The sequence below is a fragment of the Siphateles boraxobius genome, unplaced genomic scaffold, assembly GCF_051911475.1.
Source record: "Siphateles boraxobius isolate OS27281-9 unplaced genomic scaffold, OSU_SipBor_1 41, whole genome shotgun sequence".
NCBI classification, from domain to species: Eukaryota; Metazoa; Chordata; class Actinopteri; order Cypriniformes; family Leuciscidae; genus Siphateles; species Siphateles boraxobius.
Window position 1 is genome coordinate 11,601,402 of NW_027509042.1, and position 27,732 is coordinate 11,629,133.

The 27,732-nt window shown below is 37.4% G+C and overlaps 1 protein-coding gene across 1 annotated transcript in view; it reads right to left on the reverse strand.

Moving 5' to 3' along the window:
- Positions 1-20,537, reverse strand: part of atp10a (ATPase phospholipid transporting 10A) — a 56,513-nt gene extending 35,976 nt beyond the window's left edge. Inside the window, exons 1-3 of the mRNA XM_077198422.1 lie at positions 19,887-20,537; positions 2,612-2,816; positions 1,176-1,261 (exon numbers count right to left, since the gene is read on the reverse strand). Coding sequence (XP_077054537.1) covers positions 1,176-1,261; positions 2,612-2,816; positions 19,887-20,314 — 719 coding nt within the window. The 5' untranslated portion in view covers positions 20,315-20,537. The remainder of the gene's footprint in view (positions 1-1,175; positions 1,262-2,611; positions 2,817-19,886) is intronic.
- Positions 20,538-27,732: the final 7,195 nt, after the last annotated feature.

The following is a 27,732-nucleotide window of genomic DNA, read 5'->3' on the forward strand; positions in this document are numbered from 1 at the left end:
ATCGAATAGTACATACAAAAAGGGAAAAATGTGACTAACAGTGTAAATGCACAACCTGGAGACACAACTTTAAGCCTTATTAATAACACAATATACAAGTATATATAGAGAGAATAAAGACTAAATTCTAACTGTTGTTCTCATCAAAATGTGTAGGCTATATTTACAGATGTAGCAAGGATACGTTAGAAGCATTGATGAGAGGGCATAGTCATAATGAAAGACAAATAAAAAAAGTAAAATAAAGTTACCAGATTTAGAAAGGTTGTCTGTATTAACGCTTACTCGCTTAGTTAAATTTGGCATTAACTGCTGTTACAGTCAATAAATACGATATTATAAATGAGGGTCACAAATGGCACCAGTTTTGTAGAATGACTCTTAGAATATAATTTTAGCATGCATCCGATATAAACGCACCAAAAAACATTCTGGTGGAAACTTTTCACATACTTCAACAGCAGCATTATTGATAGCCTCCATCCATCTACCAACCCCAACACTTACAAATAAAATAAAAAACTTTGTGACCCATTCCTACAGTTCTCCAAAAGAGAACGCGGCTGGTAAGAGGAAGAATAATTGGGTAGAATAACAGGGTTGAAAAGTCATCCGAATAATGCTGGAGTAAGAGAAATACACACCATCTATCCATTACAAATATATTAAACTGGATCTATGTGGGTCAAAAAATAAGCATTCATCTGGTTATTTGAATCTCAAGAGCTAATGGAATTTTAATCACTGCAGGCAAAACAAAACAATGGAAAGATCTGAGTCATCTAAATGGCTTATGGCAGTGGTCTCAAACTCGGCTCCTGGAGGGCCACTGTCTAACAGAGCAAATTAAACACACCTAACTAGCTAATCAAGGTCTTCAGGATTACAAGAAACTTCTAGGCAGGTGTTTTGGAACATGTTGGAGCTAAACTCTGCAGGACAGTGGCCATCCAGGAGATGAGTGTGAAACCATTGGCTTATGGATAAGAAAATCTTTACATATTGCTAGGGCTAAACTAATTCACAATACACATGTAATATGGACATGCCATTTCCATGACATTAAGACTGTTGGGTTAAATCGTTAATGCAATTATCTTCAAAGGATTAGGTTGGGCCATACATTAAGCAATAATGTAAATGCCCTTTATAAAGCAATAATGCATTTAACTTACATGTATCCACGAAATCTGTTGAGGTCATTGTTGGGCTTCTCACATTCAATAATGCTGTTGTATTTTGATGGGTCAAACTCACAGTCCTGGAAATGAAAAACATATTTGCAATTTGGGATCAGAACACTAAATCACCAGAATAATAAAAGAGTTCATGTTTTTATAATTGATCAAAAGGATAGTTGTCATCTATTCACCCTAGGGATGTATCAATCTGATTATCAGTATACGCAGTACTCAGGTGCAGCCGATACTCTATCGGTATTTTTTCGGATCTGTCAGACATAAACGAAACTGTTAGTTACCTATGGTTGTTACCGTTAAGCTAAAAAAGAAAGGGACAAAAGCACCATTTGTCCATTAAGTCTTCTGAAGCTATTAAATTGCTATATTTGAGGAATAGATAGTACATTAATTTCATGGAAACTCTTGTGTAATGTAAATGTAATTCTCCATTTAGCATCTTCAAACAGCATGTCGCGTTCAGTTACAAAAGTCAGCATGGTAAAGCTCTCTCCAAGATGTTCCAATGTTCCCATTATTGTGCATAATCTGAACAAAGTTCAGTTAAAGTTTGTTTAAAGTTTGTTTAAAAAGACTATTTTGCTGGAGTTTATTGGTGATTCTTTCTGAATGATGTGGTACTCTCTATTGGATGTGGACTGAATACAACTTGACATTCACACACTAAATGCAATTTGAAACTCAGTAAACTGTTGGACAGATGTAATACTTTTGGTGTTTCACACACACAATATATTATTTTTGTTCACTAACTGTTATGAATTATTCATTGCGGATTGAGGGTTGCCAGTGAAACCATGTTTCTTTAAGCACATAATCACGCATTCGGGATGTGCATAGGCACTTTTGTGACGCTCTGTACGATATTCCAATTTTGTGCATAAAAGCGCAACTGCATGGAAACAGCTATTGACTAGATTTTGACAGGTTACATTAGTGTGTGTGTGTGTGTGTGTGTGTGTGTGTGTGTGTGTGTGTGTGTGTGTGTGTGTGTGGTATCGGACATAAAAAAGTGGTATCGAACCATACCCAATTCCTCTTCATGTTGCAAAAGACTATTTTTAAGGTATTTTTTGTCCCTTTTGTTTCATGAAACAATAGCAGCATGAACATTTTTGTTAGATTAAGATCATTTTCTGGGGTTGAAATAGGTTTTGATACACAATTTCTTTTGCCAAAATGTTTTCAGATCTCTCTTATTGACATCTTAGGACGTAACGCATACAGGTTGAGCAGTGCCAAGGGAAATTAATATTTGACTACAGTGTGAATTGACTAAAGTTATCTCAGTGGGCAAACGCAGACCAGCTGAATACACACAGCATCACATTAACTGTTCTTGACACCAGGATGCTTTATTCAGTTCTTTACTCAACTTTCACAGCAAACACTCAAAAGTCCTTAACACTCACCAGGTCGATAAAGCTGCGCACCACCTGCCTCTGTTTGAGGTTGGTTTCGCCGTCCAGTGTGGCCGTCTCGATGTGACAGAGGCGGTCCGGGTCGCTGCTGCTAAGCAGAAGAACGTCCGCCGGCAGAATCTCGTTGCAGCGCAGACGAATGAAGTCTCCGACCCTTAACTCCTTCCAGTATTTCTCCACATACCGTTTCTCACTCCTACAAAGGGCACAAGAAAACATATCTGTAATGTAATTTACCCATATTGATGTAGCCAAACAAAGAGGCTTTGTTATCTCACAGACACCAATGTTTTCCATATGTATACATGCCTTCCAATATTGAATACTTAAATCATAAAATTTAATCCTCAAGTTAAGTTGAGATTGACCTTACCACCATTTCTATGTTTGGGGTCAGCAACTCTAATGTTAATCACGATTAAGTTTCAAGTTTGTTGTATTTCTAAAGCACATTTAAAACAACCTTGGTTGACCAAAGTGCTGTACAAAATATAGCTATTTAAATCCATACAAAAATTAAAAACAACTTTCACAAGACATTGAACGCACAAGAAGGTTTTTAAAAGATTTCTGAACTCAGACACTGACATTGATTAACATTAAAATTACTCTAAAGTAAATATTATTATTACGATGTAAATTTTACCTAGCAAGTATATTGTACAGTCTTACAAGCATAGGATCTCACTATGTTTATAGTGCATATATTTGAAAACAAATAACAGTGCACCAGACCAGACATTAGTTGCAATTTAGTCTTTGGATCTGCCGGGTGGATAATTCCAATTCTGATCACATGGAGCCATGTAAGGTACATCCTAAAGTTTAAGGTTAGGGGTTTTGAATTAGCCTTAGCAAGCATGACTAATATGAAGGTAGAAAAAATAATTGTAATTCAAGAAAGCCTTGACTGAGATAATGGCACAGAAATAAAGAGACTCAAATGTTGGTTCTCCCATCAGAGATCTGTGCTCTTACAAATAATCATCTAGAAACTCTAAAGACAAGGTGTTCAATTTTCACAATTTGCTTGACTATAAACTTATTTGCCTCTGCATTAACAGAGAACATATCCATAAGCAAGGAGAGTGGAAAAACAACCAGACCAAACAAAATCCACACGGACGGAACTGAACAATAAACAAACCACATCTGTGCCTTGTTCAAAACTGGGAGAGTAGTGTTCATCATGGTGAAGGCCTAACATGATGGACAACATGACGCCTATTTCAGGAGGACAAAAATAATATTACAGGGCTTTGGCAAACATGGCTGCAGGGACTCTGGCTCTCTGAGAGCTGCTGCTAAACAAAACTAACTTCTGTTTCTTTTCCCGCCCTTCCACACATAAGAGTGCGCTTTTACTGCCACACAGAAACGTAGTGTGACCACTTACACAAATTCAGCTTGTATAATTTTGTACAAAGTAGAGGAAGAACTAATTCTCCATGGTTTAAGAGGAAAGGAAGAGTCGCCGCCTGTTGGCTTGGCAAAAGAGGAAAGCTGGCCACCGGAAGGATTCGTCAAGTCTCTTGACAGATAATATCTTTTGTCACATAAATGACTACATTAAAAACCCCTCACATTTTCATTTGTTACTTTGGCAATGCAGTTTGGAGGCACATACATTTATTTATTTACAATTAAAAAAAAAAAAAAATAGCGTCGGTGGTCATTGTGGACCAAGCCCAAAATGGCTAAACACTAAGCTTTTCATTGTTTTCACCACAAATTATTGGTCAGGAAATTAGAAAATTTTAAGCAAATGCAATACTTAAAATTGCTTTCTCAGAAAAACATCAAGGACAGAATGAAGTTTTTGGCAGAATATGGAAGTTGTGTGTGGAATGATGAAACAAAATGAAACAAGAGTTGCATGGTGACGCTCCAGAGCGGTGTGTTCAAAAACCTGGTGGGATATATAATAATAAATGCTTCTCAACCACAGTGAAGCATGGAGGAAGAGGTGTCATTGTGTGGGAAGCATTTTTAGCTGCTGGTAATGGTGAGCTACTTCACATTAAAAAAAGTAAGTAAAAAAAAAAAGCCATTTAATGCTTAGGAGTAGAGGAGAATATTGCAGGATGGCTTTCTTCCCACAAATGAAAAGTTGTAATCTAAAGAGGAATGGTCAGATGTTATTTTTCAACAATGCTTCTGCCCAAATTGCAAAGACAACCAGGTAGTGTCTTGAGAACAATTCCATCAGGCTCATGTTTTAGCCTGGTCAGAGTCCAGATTTGAACCCTATAGTGAATATTTGGTCTCATATTAAACTCAACCAAACTGGGAGACATTTTCAACTACTTATGAACTGTTTGAAGCCATCAACATTGAGTGGAACAACACTAACTCTTCCTTCTGTAAAAAGCTGTCTGCATCTGTATGCGTGTAATTCTTGCTAATTTCCTGACCAGTGATTTGTGACTAAAATGGATAAGGAATTAAAAGAACACTAAATATTTTGCCATCTTTTGTCTTGGCCCCACTATTTTTTGTAATAAAAAAAAGTGTAAAAAGTGTAAAAAACACTTTACCTTCTAATCAACTCTGAACCTATGTTTAACTGTATTACTGATTACAGGCACATGGCTGAGGGTCAGTAGTGCCAGACAGTGTCCAGCTGTAAGTAGATAAACATGTTATTGAGAGGAAGCAGAGACAGATTAGGGTGGTCATGAGGATGTTACACAGAAAAAGCAATTCACAATCTAGCTTATTTTATAAATAATTCTGGTCACTGTAAACGCTTAAAAGTAAGAATTTGGGGGATAGACTTTTGAACATCCTGGGAGATTGATGCATGAATGAACAAAAAGATGAGCCAGAGACGGTAAGAAAAAGAAAATTGAGTTTACTGAGAGGAAATGTGACAACAAGTGAAAGGATGACTGTAGCAAAGTTCAGGGAAGAAGGAGGCAGGAACAGGTGAACAATCAAATAAACTGTATTTAAAATAAAATAAACAAACCAAAATACCGCCAGCAGCCCCTCGCGGACGACTGCTGGCTACCAAAAATAAATATAAATGCCAGCAGCCCCTCGCGGACGACTGCTGGCTAAAATAAAATACAAATACAAAAACAAAACACAACTAAAATACAGGCCTGTTCCTCTCTCCATCATCAACATTGTCGCTCCTCCTTTATGCTTCCGCTCCTCCGTGAGAGATGCGAGACCGGTGTGCTTCACAGGTGTTGCTCATTAGCAATCGCACCAACGGCCTCGCGCCGTTCTCTCACGTCCCTCGGCCGTCCTGTTCGCCACATACCCCCATCGCCCCTCACAGGCGGGGGGGTACCCACGAGCCTCTGCCTACTCCCCCCAACCCCCCCCCCCCCCCAGGTGGCGGCGATCCCTGGGGGGTATGGACCGACAAGCCGAGGGAAACGGAGACGGAAGCATGAGGGGCGACAGATCGAGAGAGGGGAGAAAAAAGAAAAGAAAAAAAAACTTGGTCCGGTTCCCACAACGCGCTGCCATCATGGTCCTCCACCAGCTGGGCGATCTCCTCCGCGGTGCCTGGCGGTGACGCTGGGTAGCCCTCGGTGGACGGCTCGACACTCCCTCGGTGGACGGCAACTCACTCCAGCGCACCGCCTCGAGCGTCCATGGCCGCGAGTCCGCCGCTCCCTGCTCCTCCCCTGCCCGGCGGATGGCAGCAGGCTCCGGCCCACGGTGTGCGGCGGCGACTCGCGCACCATGCTCGATGGCACCGCGGATTCCCCACAGCAGCGAGGACTCTCTGACAGCGCGTTCCTCCATCTTCCCGGGTTTCGGCACCAGTGTAGCAAAGTTAAGGGAAGGAGGAGGCGGGAACGGGCGAACAATCAAATAAACGTTATTTAAAATAAAATAAACAAACCAAAATACCACCAGCAGCCCCTCGCGGACGACTGCTGGCTACCGAAAATAAATATAAATGCCAGCAGCCCCTCGCGGACGACTGCTGGCTAAAATAAAATACAAATACAAAAACAAAACACAACTAAAATACAGGCCTGTTCCTCTGTCCATCATCAACGTCGTCGCTCCTCGTTTATGCTTCCGCTCCTCCGTGAGAGATGCGAGACCGGTGTGCTTCACAGCTGTTGCTCATTAGCAATCGCACCACCGGCCTTGCGCCGTTCTCTCACGTCCCTCGGCCGTCCTGTTCGCCACAATGACCATGAGAACACAATTCACTAATTCAGTTTCAGAGTAGATCTTAAATTAAGTCAAAGATATGAAAGAATTTTAAGTTATTTTATATCACTTCATGAAACATTTTGTCATTTTATCAATGTAATTGCATCTGCACTAGTTTCTTGCCCTTTACGTGTAGTGCAAAAATAATTAGGTCAAAAACAATTTAATATACTGCAAATAGCCTACTAGTTTTTTTATGTTTATTTATATTTCATTTAGGCGGACAAGGCTACCAAGTACTGCGCAGCTATTAATCTAACGTTTTTAAATCTAACCCCCCACCTGTGAAACGGCTGCTTCTCGAACAAGAAAAAGAAAATGTAGGGCGGAACATGATTCTGTCCATCAGGAATTGACTGGATCATAGGATCGCTGTGATTTGCTACTGTTCTGATCCCATGTGACTGACAGGTTGCCCCATCCTCATGCCAGTAAACATGTCATCAAAGTGAACTATCCACGATACATATTGTTGCATGCATTTTTGTATTGCTCTTATCAGAGAATTTCTAATAGAAGAGAATTGGCAATTTAGGAAGTCTGGTTACTTCCGGTTTCTGGACTGGCTGCAATAACACGTCTCTGTCCATGCGGGGCCGGGGACTTTTCTCAGGAAGTGATTTTTTGTTAAGTAATTTGAAAAGTTGCATTCAAAAGTGGGGGCTAAGATAATACACACAGCTGAAAATTGCATTTTTAAGTTCACTTATCTATTCTAAAAATCCGTTCAAAAATGTGATGACGTCACATAATAGCAGAATGCTATCGTGTTCCGGCCAACAACGACCTGACCTGTAAGAGATCGAAAGGACATAAGTACTCGTTCATTCGACTTTTGGACTATAATCTATATTGAACTTGCGGAATCAACAATAAAATCTACGTTGATTCAACGACAAGCAGGAGAAAGGGATACATTTAGCCGTCTAGCTCCATAGACTCCCATTCATTCTGCACTCGCCCGCGATCACCTCCAGTGGTATTCTAATGGAACTGCAACCAAGATGATATACAATGGAGCTAATAGGAAGTGCCAAGGCTCTCCGTTAGATGGGCTCTGCTTTTATCCATTATTAGTACAAGCCTGTTGTAGCAGACCCTATCTGGATGACGGCCAAAACTGATAAGTTTTATTAAGTTTATTGTACATCACACAAAAGATGAAGTGTCCGTTTTTACTCCTGAAAATCACTGTAAGAGCTGAATAAAACACAGCACAAGTGTCCATTAAAATCTTATCCGTAAATCTCTCTCCCTTGCGTTATCATCAACATACACAGCAAATTACACAAAACACTCATTGCAACTAACAGTAATACCAGTAATAGGTGCTTAATAAAATGGTAAACTAACATACACACACATTATATATATATATATATATATATATATATATATATATATATATATATAAAAAACAACTCTGATGAATTATAATAAAGCGTGTGCTCGCCCTTTCATTACTGCCGTGACCAGTATCGGGGCGATCAGAGCGGGTCTATGCTAATACCGCAGAGTCCATCAGCAGTCGTGGGCGGGACCTGTACACAGTGACGTCACATTGCCCAGAACGCTTGTTCTGAGACCCTGCTTATGATTTATGGGGATAAAAAAAATGAAGTGGGTGGATTTTTATAATTATATGGTGGCTGTGTACACACACTGCCAACACATTTATGTTCAGCATGTATAAGTAAATTTTGCATAATAGGTCGTCCCCTTTAATTAATTAAATGCAAGTTCTGTTTTTTTTTCTCTAAAAATCCTAATTTTATATGCGTAGTTTTTGTTTTTGGTATTTTTTTTAACCATCCTGCAAACATTTTCAAAATATCTTGAAAAATGACTTTAAAAATTCTTCAAACTTCTTTTAAACTGTTTAAGCGTCAACTCTGTTGGAGTTTCTCTTTTGCACCTTGCTTTTAAATCACTAATACAGCACGGGCAATCAAAGAATTAACGGCAATTGCTTGAATGGTGGGATCATTATTAATTTTTAACAACAACAATATTTCCTATTATTTTTATAATTTAATTATAACAGTTATTTATATTTAAAAAAAAAAAGTTATTACAAATATTTTTATGGATTTCAGGATTTTTGTTTTGATGAATAGAAAGTTCAAAAGAACAGCATTTATTTGAAAACATACTGACTCCAAACTTTTGAACAGTAGTGCATACATCAAATTAGCATCTACACTTGTCTATGTCCCCAATGGCTCACAAAACGGTAAGGGGGAAAAATGTGTGCTTTCAATCATATTCAAAAAATTTAAATATAAACACTATAAATGAAAATCAACACTATAAATGTAAAAGTCAAATCAATACATAGATAGGCAAAGCAAGGGAACTCAATCAATAATGCTAAACTAAAACTCTTTCAATAAATGTCTATGATCCATATGTCTTTAATACCATTAATAATCAGTCAATACTAACAGTATTAGTCCATAAACAGTGATTGAGATTTAGCTCTGCTACAAAAGCTATGTTTACATGGACACCCTTTGGTTCAATCGGCATGAAATCAATCCGATTGATGAATCTGAACACTGTGTTTACATGAACGATAAAGTAATTGGATTGATGTACACGTTTATATGTCACAAGCTTCAAATTGGAATTGATTTTTTGACATGCGCACACTGCACGAATACTGCCACTGTTCACTCATAACTATTCTCCTCTATTGGTTCTTTATTTGTTTTAAACAGCAGACTTAAAGGGTTAGTTCACCCAAAAATGAAAATGATGTCCTTAATGACTCACCCTCATGTCCCTCAAAGCCCGTAAGACCTCCGTTCATCTTCAGAACACAGTTTAAGATATTTTAGATTTAGTCCGAGAGTTTTCTGTCCCTCCATTGAAAATGTATGAACGGTATACTGTCTTTGTCCAGAAAGGAAATAAGGACATCATCAAAGTAGTCCATGTGACATCAGTGGGTTAGTAAGAATGTTTTGAAGCATCGGAAATACATTTTGGTCCAAAAATTACCAAAACTACGACTTTATTCAGCATTGTATTGTCTTCCGGTTCTGTTGGGGATCCACGTTCACGAGTCCGCAGTGACGCTGATGACGTAAGACGCTGCTGACGTGTATCTAGTGCGTCCGTGTATTCGGGTTCAAATAAATATGGCTGGGCAAAAAAATGCAAGTCTTCCTCTGTGTGGAAATCCTTAGACATGTTTGTGAAGATTGTTTTGTTTCCAGCGTAAGTCTCCCTCAGACTGTAAACGAAGCTCGGGCGCACCAGACACACGTCAGCAGCGTCTTACGTCAGCAGCGTCACTGAACGCGGATCCCCAACAGAACCGGAAGACAATACAATGCTGAATAAAGTCGTAGTTTTGGTAATTTTTGGACCAAAATGTATTTCCGATGCTTCAAAACATTCTAACTAAACCACTGATGTCACATGGACTACTTTGATGATGTTTTTATTTTCTTTCTGGACAAGGACAGTATACCGTTCATACATTTTCAATGGAGGGACAGAAAACTCTCGGACTAAATCTAAAATATCTTAAACCGTGTTCTGAAGATGAACGGAGGTCTTACGGGCTTTGAGGGACATGAGGGTGAGTCATTAATGACATCATTTTCATTTTTGGGTGAACTAACCCTTTAATATTTATCCGTCTCTGGTCATGATTGGGAGACAATGAGAATATGAACCATTTTGCCGTGCTGTTTATATTTATCACGCAGTAAAACCCCATGCCCAAAACCAGTCGTGTGTGGATGAGAGTCTGAAACAAGGACTGGTGGGACCATGTCCTGCTCCACTTCACAGACGCTGAGTGAAAGAGAATTTTAGAATAACGGGACTCTCATTTTGATGACACTTTATTCAACAGGAAGAACAGCTCGTGCGTCATTCGTCATTACGCCATTTTAAAGTCATTGCACATGCGCAATCCTTTAAGTTCTGGTTTTCAATCCGATGAAGTATTTACATGTTCTCTTGATCGGACTACAAAAGGAATAATCCACCGCTCTCAATCTGATCGAAATTCCAATCGGAATCGATTAAGGGGTTTACATGAAGGGTTTTTTTTAGTCCGATTGAGCAGTCAATCCGATTATAAAGGTCCATGTAAACGCAGCTAATGTAAGCTTTCACCAGATGGAGACATGACGTGTCACGCCAGACAGGGCGTGTTTCCTTACGAAATTTTCTTGGCATTCTCTCACTCAAAGATAATCACCAAGTGTTCTAAATTTAAGTGTTGGGTATGCCGAGTGGCGTGCATTCGTGTGTCACTAAAAACAAACCCCCATGAGGAATCAGTGATTGTTTTTATTTCACCTCTGGAGTTCGAGGTCATATCATACTCTAGATTCTTTAAAGTGTGTGTGTTCCAATAGCTGTTATGAGGAATAACAAACATTGCACTATTTGAAGAGCAGCACATTACCACGATAAAGAAAACCCCAGTTAATTTAGGAAGAAATGTGCAAAGAAATGCAGTTGGGAACGGGGACGTGTGGATATTCAAGCACAGATCTACATATAAAAAGACCACTGGAACTGAACTTTCTTAAGGTCATTTCCTCCAGCGACACAAATGTGGAAATGGTCCACCAACAAGACTTCCGAGAGAAAACAAGCAGCTCAGCAGAATAAGGCTTACGGGTATAGTCAACAGAAACAAAGGTTGCTCTCTGAAAAGCAGATTGGCTCTTTCTCTACACAATTCCTACAAATCCAAATGGTCCCACATACAAGCCAATAACGCATCACTGCTAAAGCTAACAAAGATACAGTATAAAAGAAAGAAAATGACTGAAACGACCACCAAAAAAAGCAAGCCTTCACACCAAAGACAAGAAACTAGTGTGCATGGAAAAACTGAGTGGGACAGAAGTGTCATGGGAGCAGAATGTTATTTCTCAATTTTGGTCAATGATAATTACTCAAAACATAAGCATGTCAAACTGTAGCAAGACCAAACTGACCAAAGACTATGAAAATTGTATAAAAGATTCATCAACAAAATACAACCTTTGAAAACCTGAGCTTTTGAATACACAAAATTAAATTAACAGCTACCACACACTGTTTATAATTAATGTAATACATTATTTATATGAAATTTAAATGTCCTAAACAAGTTTAAATATGCTCTTTATTTAAAAATCACTGTACTACATTAAAAGAACCCAAACACCATCTTCAGTTGTAAAAACACAAGTAACTAACTCTCGCAAATATACTGTTTTGAACCAACTGAAGATGGAAGAAACATCTTGTTTCGTTTTTATCTAATCCACTGATTTTTAAATAGAGTTTGTTTGAACATTTCATAACCTGGATGTTTTAGAAAGTCATGAATCTACATAGACAGTATCCTAAACAGTTATGCTTAGCAAGGCTGAATAGATTTGATCAATAAACACAGTAAAAACAGTAATATTATTAAAATTTAAAATAACTGTTTTTTTATTTTAATATATTTTTAAAATGTTATTTATTTCTGTGATGACAAAGTTGAATTTTCAGCAGCCATTACCCAAGTCTTCAGTGTCACAAGACCTTTCAGATATCATTAGAATTTGATGTTCAAGAAACATTTCTTATTATTGAAAACAGTCGTGCTGCTTAATATTTTTGTGAAAACTGTGATGCATTTTTGTTTAGGATTCTTGATGAACAGAAAGTTAAAAGAACATTTATTTGAAATTATTTATTATTAAATAATGTTATTTTTTAACATTTCTTTGTCACTTTTGAAGAATTCAATGCGTTCTTGCTGAATAAAGCAAACATAATGTGTGTAAACACTCACAAATTAAGACAAATAGTAAATAATTAGGACAAGTAATCACTTAATAAAGCCTGCTTTATTACATTAATGGATTAACATGACTTTCACACTACAGAAAGTTTCAAAAAAACTTTCAGACTACAGTCAAGGCCTCTGTTAAAGGGCCACCATGATATAGATATCCATTTTAGAACTGTATCAGAGATTTACAATGATCTGGGGTGAACCTGAACCGTTTGAAATAGCGTGAACTATCTCACCCTGCAAAAGCTCAAAATTCCTTGAATTCCTGCCTCCTGTCCTCTCTCAACTCTCGAAGAAAAGAAGTGTTGATATGAAAATCCCCCAGGACACCTTACCACACTGTAAACAGATTTTCATAAGAACTGTGCAATATTTTTGTTGTAAGCGTTTGAAAAGAGCAGCAAGAAGCACAATAGAAAGTCTTTTGATCTCGCTGCTGCTCACAGAACCCAGGAAAGGAGGGGACACGCTCGCTTTCTAGACATTTCTATTGTTTTCCTGATCCCGATATCGCACATGAAAAATGACTTGCATTGTTTTACGAGTTACACTTGATACCGCCCTCAAACACAAACAATAAGCAATGTGAAACTGTCGCAGAGGAAGGCTATGAAGGTTTTAGTAATTTTCCAGAAAAAAAAGAAAAGAAAAACCACACTGACTCGAGATGCTCCAATCGCAGTGCTCACAAACGGACTTTGCTGCTACCTAATAACATCATTTTTATCTTAGAAAACCCTTTTTCTTTATCCAACATAAGCATCTGCCTTGAGTGCGGACATCTCAGAGACCTTGCAGTGTTAACGAATCATTGATATGTCTCCAAGTGTTTTATCCCTGAAGCTAAACAGGAACTCAATTTGTGTGTCCCCAAAAATAGTCCTCTCTGTTTGAACAGGTTGACCCTGCAAATAAACTGCGTACCTTCATGCGCACAGTAGATCAGCAAACAAAAAGTTATGGCTTGGCAGACAAACCTTCAAATTATATTTAAGATGGTGAAAATATGAACATAAACATCAAATCAAGAGCAACTCATAACAAGAAGCCACAGCCACAGCCTGCATCCTCTGCACCTCATAAATATGTCTTAGGCCAGAGGTGGAGGTTGCACACACAATGTGAGATATTGATTGTACTATCATTTAATACCATGTACAGATGGCTTTTTGCGACCCTATAATCTTACAAAAATAGGTTCAAAAAAGTTTTTTTTTTGCAGTGTTGTCTCAGAAGAACCATTTTCGGAACCATTTTTTCTTAGTGTGAAGAAAAGTTTTTAAATCTAAAAGAGATTTCCATTATAAAGAATCTTTTGTGCAATGGAAAGGTTCCATGGATGTTAAAGCTTCTTCATGGAACCATCAATTCAAATAAAGAACCTCTATTTTTAAGAGTGTAGAGGGATTCATTCAGTCCAACTAATTAAACAGCCTTCTGCGTTTCTCATTCTACCTTAAAATGAAAAGGCCCTCAGAGTCTTAGCTTGAGCCTAAACTTATAAAAAAAAAAAAAATTACCTACCAGAGAACAAATTCAGTCACACTGTGCCTTCTTAATCAACAGACACTTTCAAGAAGTGGCACCAAAATATTTTATAGTAGGGAAGTCCCGATCAAGTTTTTTGTGCCTCCGATCAGATCAGAGCCACTAAATATTGAGTATCTGCCCATACGTGCGACTCAAACCCTGTACATGTTATCCTGGAAGAAAACTTGCTTCTTTCCGCTCTGACATTGTTCCCCAACTCGAAGGATTGTTTTTCCCCACAGGACAATTTTCCATGCAACACAGCCAGGCCAATGAAGGTGTGGATGGAGGACCACCAGATCAAGACCCTGTCATGGCCAGCCCAAACTCCAGACCTGAACCCCATTGCAAAACCTCTGGAATGGGATCGAGAGGAAGGACACAAAGGTCACAAGGCATCAAACAAAGCAGAGCTTCTTGAATCTTTATACCAGGAGTGGCATAAATTCACCCAACAGCAATGTGACTGATCGGTAGAGAGCACGCCAAGACACACAAAAGCTGTGATTGGAAATAAGGGTTATTCCACCAAATATTGATTGCTGAACTCTTCTGAAGTGAAAACATTAGTATTGTGTTAAAAAATTATATAAACTTGTTTTCTTTGCATTATTCAAGGCACTGAAAAACACTGCATGTTGTTTGACAGCGTTTTTACTTAAATTTGGAAGAAATGTCAGTAGTTTATAGAACAAAACAAATGTTAATTTTACTCAAATAAAAAGTAAATAGAGAAACTGCTAGTTTTACAGTGGTCTCTTAACTTTTTCATATAGGTAGACGTAACAATGGTAGACATTGTAAACAGACTGTGTGGGCACAATTATGAATTTAGGACTACTGAAACTTCTCGTATATTATGTACAATAAGCAGAATAACTGCATAGAAAAAATAAATAAAGAAGTGGAGATAAGGTAAGGTTAGATAAGCAATGCATGAAGCTTGTGGTGTCAGAATGCCAGTCTGTCAGTTAAGTCCAAATCAAGACAACCCATACCGAAGTAGTATGCCAACAATGTCGTAGATAGTCTGATGGCAGATAAAAATAAACAGTAAATAAATAAATTTCAAGGTATGAGAATGATAGAATGATTTCTGATCGATCATGTGGCACTGAAGACTGGAGTAATGATGCTGAAAATTCAGTTTTAAAATCACAGGAATAAAGTACATTTTAAAATACTGTATTTAAATTTTTTGGATAAATGACTTCTATAATTTCTCAGCTGTTTTAAAGTTTGTGTGCAGGCAAACCCGTAATCCATGGATGAGGCAAGATGCAATGGATGATGAAAGAAGAAATTCTACAATATCCATTATCCTTTATAATTTTATCCACTTTTACATCATTGTGCAATAACGCAATACAAAATGGAAACATGGTGGCCAATTACACAGTGCTGCAGTCAGTGTTCAACAACAAACTGTGTTTTATGCACAGAAAGTATATAAAGCCTCTCCTTAAACATTAAACTATTAAATTACTTTATAATTTCAATAACATCAGGCAACATGACACTTTCAACAGATGTCTGTAGTTATACTGTACTGCTGGGGTGCCATGCACACGTGGAAAACATATTTCAGATGCAAAAACATCCTGTGAAACCCAATGGAATTTCTAGAGAGAAGAGCTAAGAAAAATGCACCGTCCCATCAAATAAATCACACATGCATTTTTCAAAACATTGTACTCATTAACACTAAATGGAAATGTGTCCTTTACAGTCCAACCAGTGGCTAGCAATTCAAAATGTGAGATTCCATGACAAATTTTGCAATCATGTTAAAGGTCAAATCAGGTTCATCTGGGATGACATCATACCGCAGATTTGATCTGTTGCAATTCAGTGTTGTTTTGTTAGCAAAGGGAACAGTTTTCAAAATAGAGTCATTTGCTTGAGAAAATTCAATCAAACCCAGCCTTGAGAGCGACACTGGCACAGGACAAGCTCAGATTGTGGAGTTTGAGAAACACTGTGGCTTTTGACAGAGTTGATACATGGCCTTAACGTGGCTAACAGAGCCGCTTTTCATCAAGAAATACAGTCTGACTCTCTGACTCTGAAAAATAAACTAAGTGGAAGCCCTCAAAAGTGCAGATGAGAGACAGGAAGATCTCCAAACAAGGCAGATTTTTCACCAGCAATCAAACGTCCTTCATTTCTGAACAAAGTGAAATTTCTTGACAAGTCTTATCTGCTAAAGGACCTGTAGCTTCAAGTGGATGAGGTTTATAGTTTGTTCCAAGTTCACACTGTAAGTACATTGTGTTAATAACCAAGGACAAAACTGAACTTAAACACGCAAAAGAGTGCCTAACTTGATTATCTGACACACTTTCACAACTAGGGTAATGTGTTTGCCACGTAACATCAACAATGAGAAAGGAGCTGAATGCCATTCACTCCAGTGTTTAAAGTTTGAAGAGCTTTTCATTTCACTTAATGAAATGAGCGCTGTTATTTTAGTACCATTATACTATTATAGTTATGTTGAATTTTTTTAAAATTTATTAAAAATTTTCATTAATATTTTAAAAATGTTGTGTACTTGTCATTTTATTAGCTTTTTATAAGTATAGCCTAGTTTTTATCCATTTTTATTTCATTTTTAGCTATAGTAGTACATCAAGTTAAACTAAATGAAAAAGCTGCCTTGGCAACAAGATGATTAAGTGTTTTTAAGCATACATTTTTGTAGGGCTTGGACATAAATCTATACACTAGATGTCGCCTTGGGGTTCTAAGGATGCGTCAAAAGCGCCGCCATCTTGGAACAGGGATCTTGTCATAGGAAGTAGCTAGGTAACGCGGAATTCATGGATGATGCTGGACTTTTTTGCTGCGTATGGATGTTCACATGAACGAAATCTATAAACCAGACAGCAAGGGATTACATTTCAGAAGAATGTGATTTTTTTATTTCGTTTTATTTCTCTGGACTCAATGATAAATACATGTCTGATCGTTGATTGTCTGACCTACATTGACGCTGATGCATTGAAGAGGAGGGGCTCCCCTGTTCCATGATGGCGGCTCTATTGACGCATTCGTTCCAATGAACTGCCATAGCCAAGGCGACATCTAGTGTATATATCTATGGGGCTGGGAGATAAAACGGTATCGGTATTTTAGCATACATTTTTGTAGGGCTGGGAGATAAAACGGTATCGGTATTTATCAAAGGTAAACCATTGTCGTTAACGATCAATAAAAAAAATGTTTGATATAGTACTCGATATTTTAATAAAAAATCATGCGCGTCGCCCGTGGACCTAAGTTCAAGTTAAAGTTAAAGTTGGCGCGACCACCATCAAATGGAAAACGTAATGAAAGCGGAACGAAACTGCGCTAATCATTATTTTCTGCTTCACGGACCGTTTATCAGTTTGGACCATTAATATCAGTGCAGCGTGAGCCGATCTTGATCGAGCGACACTGTTACTACACAGCGCTAAGAGATCCAGTAAAGAAAGCTTTTGAATTCACCACTTAAGTAATAACATCGCTGCAAGATCTAGTGAAGCATTCACATCGTTATTAACTGTAGATCTCTATTAGATCAAACAGCGCTGACGTGGAAATCAGGATAAACATTGTGCCATGAATGAACTAGTTATAGGCTTTAAGTCCACAGACCAGCATGGATTTAATATAGGCCTAGTAACACTAACTGTAACCATGAAAGTTTGGCAGGAATAGTAAAATGCTTTTAAGTATGTCACACATCTTTTTCCACAACTTCAAAACTCAAATATTATCATATGTCAATGTTATTTCTAATGTGATGACCAAAACATTATTTGTTAATCCTTCAAAGACTACCCCCATTTATAAAACTAAAAGTTTTAAGATGTAGGAAAACTCACACATATTATTATTATACACATATTACAAGTTATTTGGATAATTCCTTATTCCTTGTTATCATTATCACTCAACAACATTTAGAATAAAGACATTATCTAAGGTGATCAGCTACAATTGCATAATGCTAATAACCCTAGATGTTCATTACAAATATTTTAGAGACAAACAGAGATGAATAGTTATTAATCTCGTTGAAATTCAGTGTTAATATACAAGAGTGATGCTGAGGCCTGAAATGCACAATCATATCCACCACTGTGACCGCACTCAGTGAGATACTTCAATCAAAGTTCCTTCTTTGCCTATATCAGTACAACAGTATGCCCTTATGGGTGTCATGTGGTATGAGGCATTTCAAATAACAAAATGTACCAGAAATATAAAATAAAGGCATCAAACTAACACCACCACCCAAGCTTCCCAACATGAGTCTCAAAAAGCTAGCGAGTTGCCCGTCATCTTTTGAGACGTTTCATACTGCATTTAAAAGGATAGTAAAATTGTGTCACTAATTACTCACCCTCATGTCGTTCCAAACCTGTAAGACTTTCATTCATCTTCAGAACACAAATGAAGATCTTTTTGATGAAATCTGAGAGCTTTCTGATCTCAGAAACATTGACTCTTCAAAACTTTCTTAAGTGTCAACGTAATAGTTGCGTAGCGGTCAACAGAGGGACATGAAGGTCTCAAATTTCTTCAAAATGTTCTTCATTTGTGTTCCGAAGATGAAAGAAAATCTTACAGGTTTGAAATGACATAAGGGTAATTAATTAATGACAATTTTCTTTTTTAGGTGAGTGAACTATCCATTTAACCCTGGGTTAAAGTCATGTTTAACCCTAAGTAAAACGTTTCAGTTTTACTTGTAGGCTACTTGGGGACGAGAATCGCTTTTTAACATCTATGAAACCCTGTTCCAAGTGGTGTGGGGCCAAGCCTTTGTGTGACGGCAGGTAAAATGAATTGATGGAAAGTAATTGTTTTTTGTTTTGTTTTTGGCAACAGACAACCGATTTTAAAACCGTTTCAGGCTGATATCAATGGGGCAAGCAATTAAATCAAAGTTGCGATGGTATTTTCGGATGTCCGAGAAAACGGCTTCTGGAACTAGAAAAAAAATGTATTGTGGGACTTTAAAGAATAGACTACAGGGCACATTCTTTTTCTTTTCTGAAATGATGTGCACGGATAAATTATTTATATTAAATAAAAATAAGAATGGTAAATTTCGATTTTTTAACTATCTTTAACTATTCATTCCCTTTTGTAGATAAATGTTTCATGCGTTGCGTTTAAGGTATACATGGAAAACGTTAAAATGTCAAACGTGTTTGAGTTTTAAAGGTATATTTCACAAGATTTACGACAACCAGAGGAAATGTACATGGCGACAACTGGATAAGCAGTTAATAGACAGGTGGTTGCGTGCTGTATTTGTTCAATCAGTGTTACTAACCTCAAATAACGCTTACACAGCGTTTCAGAATGTACTGTGTGTGTGTGTGTGTGTGTGTGTGTGTGTGTTATATATCAGCAGCACCTCAATAACAACCCAGGATAAAGTATGTACAGAGTGTGAAACATGGAACAAGGTAACCCAAGATTACATTGACCCAGGGTTAAAACTTTCAACTGAAAAACAAAAACAAAAAAAACTAAAACAAAAAAACCCAACAGGTGCGCGTCCAAAATGCAGATATGATCCACATCCTCAGACTCCTCGGTCAACAGGTAGGCAGGCCCACAGGTCCAGAAGCAAGGCAAAAATCATATACCAGTAATTGTGTCTATTGTCGACTAGTAAAACTAAACAAATACACACAGCTTTATGGCAGTTTGTATTGGGTCAGTTTTCAAGCACGTGCTTACCTGCAGTAAACGAGACAGTCCATATGATTTATTTCTTTATCTGAGCGGTGTCGTCGGTAATCCTCCCATAAATCCTTGATAGCGGTAACGGACAAAATAAAAACCACAGGGGCAAGAGCCAACTCTGGTTGAAAAGCATTGACCACAGGCACAAAATTCAGTAAGGCTATGAAAACAAAATACACGTTGGCAAACCGGTGGAATTGCTCAAAGAGGTTCTTCGGTAGGAAAGAAAGCAGAGTGTATTTTGTGGTTTTGATCTTATTGTTTGCATAGTGTCTGTTGGGGTTATCCCCTCCTTTGGTATGGTCATACAAAATGTTTGCGTGTACAATCCTTGTTTTACTCTCCTTTTTGCTTTTCCTCCTTTTATGCTTTTTCACTTTGGTACTTTTCGTGTCTCCAGACTCTTCAGTCTCTCGCGCCATACTTCGCCCAAAACTTTTGTCTCTTTTCCTTGAACAAATAAAAGATGGTATCTATGTAATCATGCTGATCCTCCTTGATGATGTAGGACAGTATGAAATGATCTTCATTCTGTTTTATCGTCCTCACCCATCGCGTCAATTCTCTCCCTTTCTGTCGTTAATACTGAAAAGTTTTACAGCGGCATCTTTTTTTTTCCCTCAGTAGATGAAGATGCTTTAAGGCAGGGCCGAGCGACTATACGTACGCCCTGTTACACATTTTAGTAACATAAATCATTAGGATAAACCTACAGATCAGTATTACTATTCAAAGTCTATCCATATGATTGTACATGCGGGGTTTTACCCAGACCGTGTTAAAAAAACAAGCCAATCACGGGAGGTACAAAAATAACGTCACCGCTGACGCAAACGTAGCCCCGCCCACTTACAAGTGAAGCATCTTAACTGGAAGTGCCACGCGTTACCATTGAGAAAAGCGATTCCAATGGAAGACGCTAGAATAAATACAGTTTTTGCTTAGAATACACCGAAATTCGGCGTTTGCATCTAATCTGTACTTTTTTTTTTTGCCAACTAGGCATTTTTGATAACTAGTTATTATCAAAAATGCATAGTTCGCAAAAAAAGTAAAAATTCTGTCAGAATGACCTCAGTCACTCTTTACTTTCAAGATGCTCTCATTCAGTTATTTAGTTTCCCTACGTCTCTTTAGTCGGTCATCTGGATATACAGTAGCAGGGTCAGAAATTATTAATAGGAATAGTCTAGTCTGGGTTTAGTGTCTCATCAGATATCCTACAGGAAGTGACCTATCTGTCAGATTTCTGGCAGGTGTTGTTGAATATGTTGCTTTTATGAAACTTACAACATTCCCAACAACTTGAAACCGAGAGTACATAAAACTACTATTGACAATAGAGAAATGTGGAACCTAACATGGCATTCTCTTGGCGAAAAATATGTTGACTGTGTTTATGTTTACAGTTATTGCCTTTGTTTAATTTGTGTCGTCCTCCTTGTCGTCTATTTTTTCAATAGTGAGTTTTCTCACCATCTTCCTTGAACTCAGAATGTTATGTCAAAGCACAAAGAAGGAAACTTCAGGACTATAGATTCATAAAGGTAAATGTATCTAAAAGTTTTTGACATTTTTTACCTTGATATCTGTAAAACGTATAAAACATAAAATTGAGCTGAACACACGATAGGCAGGACAACACAAGCAGCACAAACAAATGACAGGGAGGACAAAACAAATAAAATTACAGCAATAACAGTAGACAGACAAATGTATGTGCAAAGCAGTCAAGACTTTTTTTTTGCCACAGATGGAACGGAATAGTTTTTAGAAAAAACCTTCCACAAATGACAGATATAAGCATTACAATATAAACAAATAACATACACATCAACATATACTAATTTATCTGAACAATGACTGTAAACAAGTGTAAATGTATTGAACAAAACAGTTACTTTTTGGCACAAATGGAACCTCAGGATCCAGACAAAATTATTTAAAGTGTGTTCTGTTTGTGTTACTGCATGATACTTATTTTCAGTTACTCTTGTGCTTTTGTTATTTTATAGATAACAAACGTAATTTTTCAAATTACGAAATTAAGTAATTATATTAATTATATATATGTATATATATATGTTCATATATAATTATGAACAAATTGGCAACGCTTGTTTATGCCGGTCGTAAAAAAATTTACTTCTAGAAGTAAAAATGCTCAAAACAGAGGGATTTATATAATGTATACTATTGGACATTATTTAGTGTGGTATTAGGTAGGTTTTATGATGGTTGCCTCTCCAGAGGACTATTAAACAGACCACACCAAAAATGTGGATATTTCAGCGCAATTAAAAATAGCACATGAACGTTTCATGACATTGTGGTCCCGCCCAAATCGACGACCTTGTTTGGTGGAGATTCCTTTAGCCAAGAAACTATTAACGATTCATGATGTTTATATTATCTCCACAAACAAGTTAATCAGCTTCTCTGTGACTCAGGGCCCTGTAAAGAGACGAAAGCAAACGTGCCGCCTATGCAGTCTAATAAACTCTTTGATATGTCTCTTCCTTGTTATCTTCTGATTGAATAAAACCATCTGTCTTAAGAATACAGAAAAACAACTTCGCAGTAACTCTGTATGTTAACTTGAGGACTGAAATGAAAACATGTTTGTTTTCCACTGCATAACAGACAGTAATCTGATGATTATTATAGCTGTTTCATGTTATACAGTTGCCATTGTTGCAGTTGTGTAAACAGATATGAGGTTGGCATAGTTTGATTACAGAAATAGGTGGGTTAATGTCATAGATATATATCTATAGGTAAATTTCACATTCGACCACTCAAGATACGTTGACGCATTCGCCATCTCGGAACGGTCATCATTGTGCAGCTGGAGTGTATTGGTTTGTGTTTTTATATGCATCAACTCAATATTACAGGCTTTTAAACTATAGGAACATTTTAATGTCATTTTAGCTAATGCCTCCATCTTGTTGTATTGGGTTAGGTATCAAACTCACATGCTGAAGTCTATTGCAGATTTAGAAATTCATACATGCATATAACTACGGTTGCAGTTGCACGGCCAACTTGCTCTCGAGTGATGATGGACCGGCTTTGGCCATTCCAATATGGCAGACAGTTTATGCATAGCAGCCCATAGAAACAGCTGCTAATGTGGCATCTATGTATGGGTTAATGGTACAAGATTTTCACCATGAACGGGAAGAGCTGGTTTGAATTCCATTCAGGATAGGATATAGGCAATTTCTTCTTTTTTTCTAGTAGTGTACCCTTGAACAGAAAAGTAAACAAAGCAAGTTGTCTCTGTGCTCTGACATCTGTCTGCGGCATATACCAGCTGCTGAATTTCTAGTTATCTATAAAATCTAAGCAATAAATCATGACAATGAGTTAGATCTAGTTTTAAATAGATAAAACAGTTGCTATCGCTATTGATCAAATGAGGAAAAAAAAAACATTTTGACATCAGCAGAGGCAAATACATTAGTAACAGTGTGTTGCTTTGTTCTTTTATGAAAATGCTGAGCATAGGTCACTATTTTTTTCTCTGTAATACCTGCTGGTGTAAATGAAGGATATTTCTGCAGGGATTGTGTGCTACATGGTGATTTATGTGTCAGACTGCAAAGTCAAAGATTTTAAACTTCTATTAATCTTAAGGGCATTTCGGTGTACCATACTTTGCCTTTTAAAACTCAGCCCAGGGTATTTTATATTCTCTCTTGGGTGCTGGAAAGCAGCATTGCATTTAGAAAAACTTGAAAATTCTTGTTGTAAATGTATAGTTGTCTGGTAATGGACTGAATCAGATTTTTTTTCCTGTACTTTGGACAGGATTTTTGGCATCCAAAGCATGCATAGCTGGCCTTGATTAAATTAATTATCTTTGCCATGTGAATTGCTTGAATTTGTCTGAATACAGCAATTTTATTTCTTGCATGAATAAACATGCAAGCAGTAGCATTTAATGCTTTCTACTATAATTCAAATCATAAGGAGTTACAAGGTCAACTTCATCATTGTGCTTCATTCAGAATAGTCATGTGAAATTGGCTTTGGATAGAGATTCTTTAGTCTATGTGAAATGGCTTATTCCTTGAATTACTACACAGTCAATTTTGTCACAGTTTTTTGAAAAGCTTGCTCAGACGACCAGAAAAGGAAATTAGATCAATCCCCATAAGTCTTTCCCCATGCTTTTGTGGACTGAGACCACATGGCTTTTTTCTCTTTGGGAAAAGTGCTTCATTGCAGTGGCTTTCTGGCAGTCAGCTCGATGACTGGAAACTCTCCCTGTCTCGCTACTGTTTTTCAGGTCTGCGTTGGGTCTGTAGCAGAATGCTGCAGTGTCTCAGGACCGGCACTCTTTGACCATCCATCACAGGGAAATTGAATTGTTCCCCAATGCCAAGATGCCACCGAGTCCAATCAGCCATTATTTTTTCTCAAAACCAACAGCTGGACACTAGTACTGCAAATCAAGGGTGACAGTGGGTTGGATAGGGCCCTGATTGATCTCCCTCTGCCCCCTGCGCTCAGGGCTAAATGACCCAGCACTTGCAAATCTGCTGAGATCTGAAGCTTTGGATAGATGCAACCTCCACTTCCAATAAACCTGGAGAGTGGCTGGCTTTAAAACCTGATTCAGCATTTGCCACTGTTTTGCTGCTCTACATCATTGTGCTTAGCAAGTGGATTTATTATTGTCATTTAACAGATCGAATGAATCTTGAATTAGAACATTTAGCCGTTGATGTTGTTATGGGGTTGTATCTGAAAAAGCTGCCCTCTTGTGGTACAGTTGTTGCCATTTTTTACAGTCTGTTTTATACTTATGTGCTGATAACTTGTGGTGTCATCAATGGAAAATATTTGTAACACTTATCATTGATTTCTTCGTTTTACACATCACCCATGTTTACAAATTATAACATCATTTATCAACCGTATGAGCACAGGGTAATTAAAGTGATTCATTTGAGTCATCTAATCACAGCGGAGGAATGCAATCATAACTAAATTCATCTCCATAATGGCGATGATTTATGTTAAGGGTAGTACGACTTATTGTTTAAGATAAAATATAATCTTTACAGATTATTAGAATTATTTAGACCATATCTTATTCATTAGGGAAGAATTTAACAATATCAAAGTTGAAAAAATCCGCTTGCTGTACTGTAGACTCGTTCATTCACACCCAATTTACTAAGAATACAATTTTACTTGAAATTAAACACCATTATATTTAGGCAGTTCTCCAACCTGTCAACACATACTGTCATTCACATCTGAAATTGTTTCCATCATAATTTGCTTTTTAATGCTATAATAAGCCATTACAATGAACCAGTGAGCCATGAACCAGTGAGCCATGCAATTTGTGTAAGTGGTTTGAATATCTCCACGTTTCACACCAGAATGCATTTGAAGCTTTGCAATATTCTGCAGAAAAGATTAATGAGTTGGTTGAAATTTGATATACTCAGAACAAAAGTAATGGACATTATGGGGTTTAGTATGTTTTTTATGCTGTTTCTCTGACTGTTGAAGTCGCATAGGTAATTTCCGGTTGTATTATTGTTTTGGGTATATTTAGGTCTATGTGAAAAGGAGCAGATGGCATTGTGATGAGTTCCAAACACAAAAGTGCTGGCGAGACAAAGGTCCTGTCCTCTGGTGGATTATTGCGCATATAGCACAACTTCAAAAAATTGCTTTGCACATATTATTCAGCTCTATTTTGGTCTTTCGTACAGCTCACATTTTAAGCACAAGTAATGAATCTGCAGTATAGACCGTGGTTTTCATTTTTCTTTTTTCTTCCTGCATGTCAAATTTTGCCCTTTCAGCAAATAAAACAATGCACACAATTTCAAAACTACAACTACTGGTTAAATGACAGGGATAGTTCACTGAAAAATTATCATTGTCTTGTCATTAACTCAGCCTAGACCAACTAGAGTACTACTTTTAGTGCTTTTTTTTTTCATTTGGTCACTATCCAATTTTTTAGACTAAAATTCTGTGCTAAATACAAATTTGAGCTACACAAGGATGAGTAAATTAGAGATTTTTCATTTTGGGTGAACTATCCAGGTGCACTCAATAAATGCAGTACTTGGAGAAGTCTTCACATTCCCATTCATCTTAATGTCTGTTAAGTGCCTGCATCCGTCTCTGGCTCAGAAAAGATGTGTAGCCTACTACAAAACAGGCTCATTGCAGACACTAAATTAGTTAATCACTTAATTTTGAACTTTCAAAGTGCACCAGATTTATGAATTTATCTTTAAAATGTACAAACTTTTCTTCCGGGTGAGCATGCCCCTGGTCCCCCCTACAGGGACCGAGGTCCACACACAAAATACTGTGGGAAACACAGTAGCTTACATGACAGTCTTCGAAAAATACAAAATACTCTTAATACCTAAAATACGTACATTATTAGGATTTTACCATCTCCGGCTCGTTTTGAGCCAGGAAAAACCCTGAGATTATTATTATTCCTTTAAAAAAAAAATTGTTCTTTTTGAATGCAGTTTGCGAAGGGACAAAATAAAGCAAAGCACAACTAGTCCACACTTTTATTTTCTCCGTTTCTGAATTTGATGTCATCAGAGGCAAAATACAAACACAATTGCATTATTATTTTTAACTACTGTCATGTTTATGTTTTTAAAATGTCATGTTGATAAAATACATTTTAACTTAAAGCCTAGTTTATTAACATTTTGTTGGGGCTATTGGGTACAGGTGGGGAACGGAACCCTTCCCTACCTCCAAAATGGGGAATGGCAGAAAAAGTATGAGAAACACTGACTTAATGGAACATTAGGTCTCCAATGTGAGCAAAACTTGAACAACACACACATAAAGCAGACGTGTCCCTTAAGAAATTATGTATTTTTTTCAGTTGACTGTGAAAAAGAGAATAAATCTCTATAAAATAGATATCTGTGACATCAAGCACATTAGTTTTTCCACACTGACAACAATGTCAATAGTTCAACAAGGTTCATCATAGTGTCCTCTAGCTCAGTCTATCATGCGCAATGCTGCGGAAGTGCTCTTTTTATAAACAACTCTTCAAATTCAATACTTTTTTGCATCATGAGAGCATGTTTTGTTTTCATCATTTGTCCGTGGCTGCTTTAATGAGTAAAAGAGGGCAGTTCGTGCTGATAGCACACACTCGCATCCCAATCACCACTACTCTTTTACAAGCAGAGCTCTGAAACACTAGGATGTGCTTTCTGAGCCATTCTCAAGAGGATGCAGCAGTATCTGTTAAAGATGAGTTATTTGGGGAGTGGTCAGGTGGTTCAAGAACAGAAACAGAGCGACACTGGGGTTTGATCTGGAGGAGTAAAGAACAGTATCTGCTATTACACTCAAAAAAAGAGCTCGAAATATATAATAATAAATCGTAAATCTACGTAAAACAAATAACTCAAAATAATGTATTTCATGGGTTTGTTTTATTTGTTTTTTTACTTTTAAAGCAAATCAAAATGTTGACTTTCATGATATGTTTTTCTTTTAGTCCGTTTTGTCCCATCTATTCTACATTTGGCTCTCTAGTTTGGTGTAATGATGTATAGATGACTTCAGTTGTGCTGCAGTCTAGTAGAAATGAAAGACAATTACACACACAGATATAAGACTCATCAGCAGAGGGAGCTAGACTCCATCCAGTACACTCACAATGCCAAGGGTGTTTGCCTGTGTTCAAAAGTGCTGAGTGCATACCATACAGTGTACATTGAATGTTGCATACTATTTACGAAAAATACTGTTATGCAACAAACATTTAATGTAAACATTTTTGCACTGTTTCTTTAAAATTTTAGGTAAC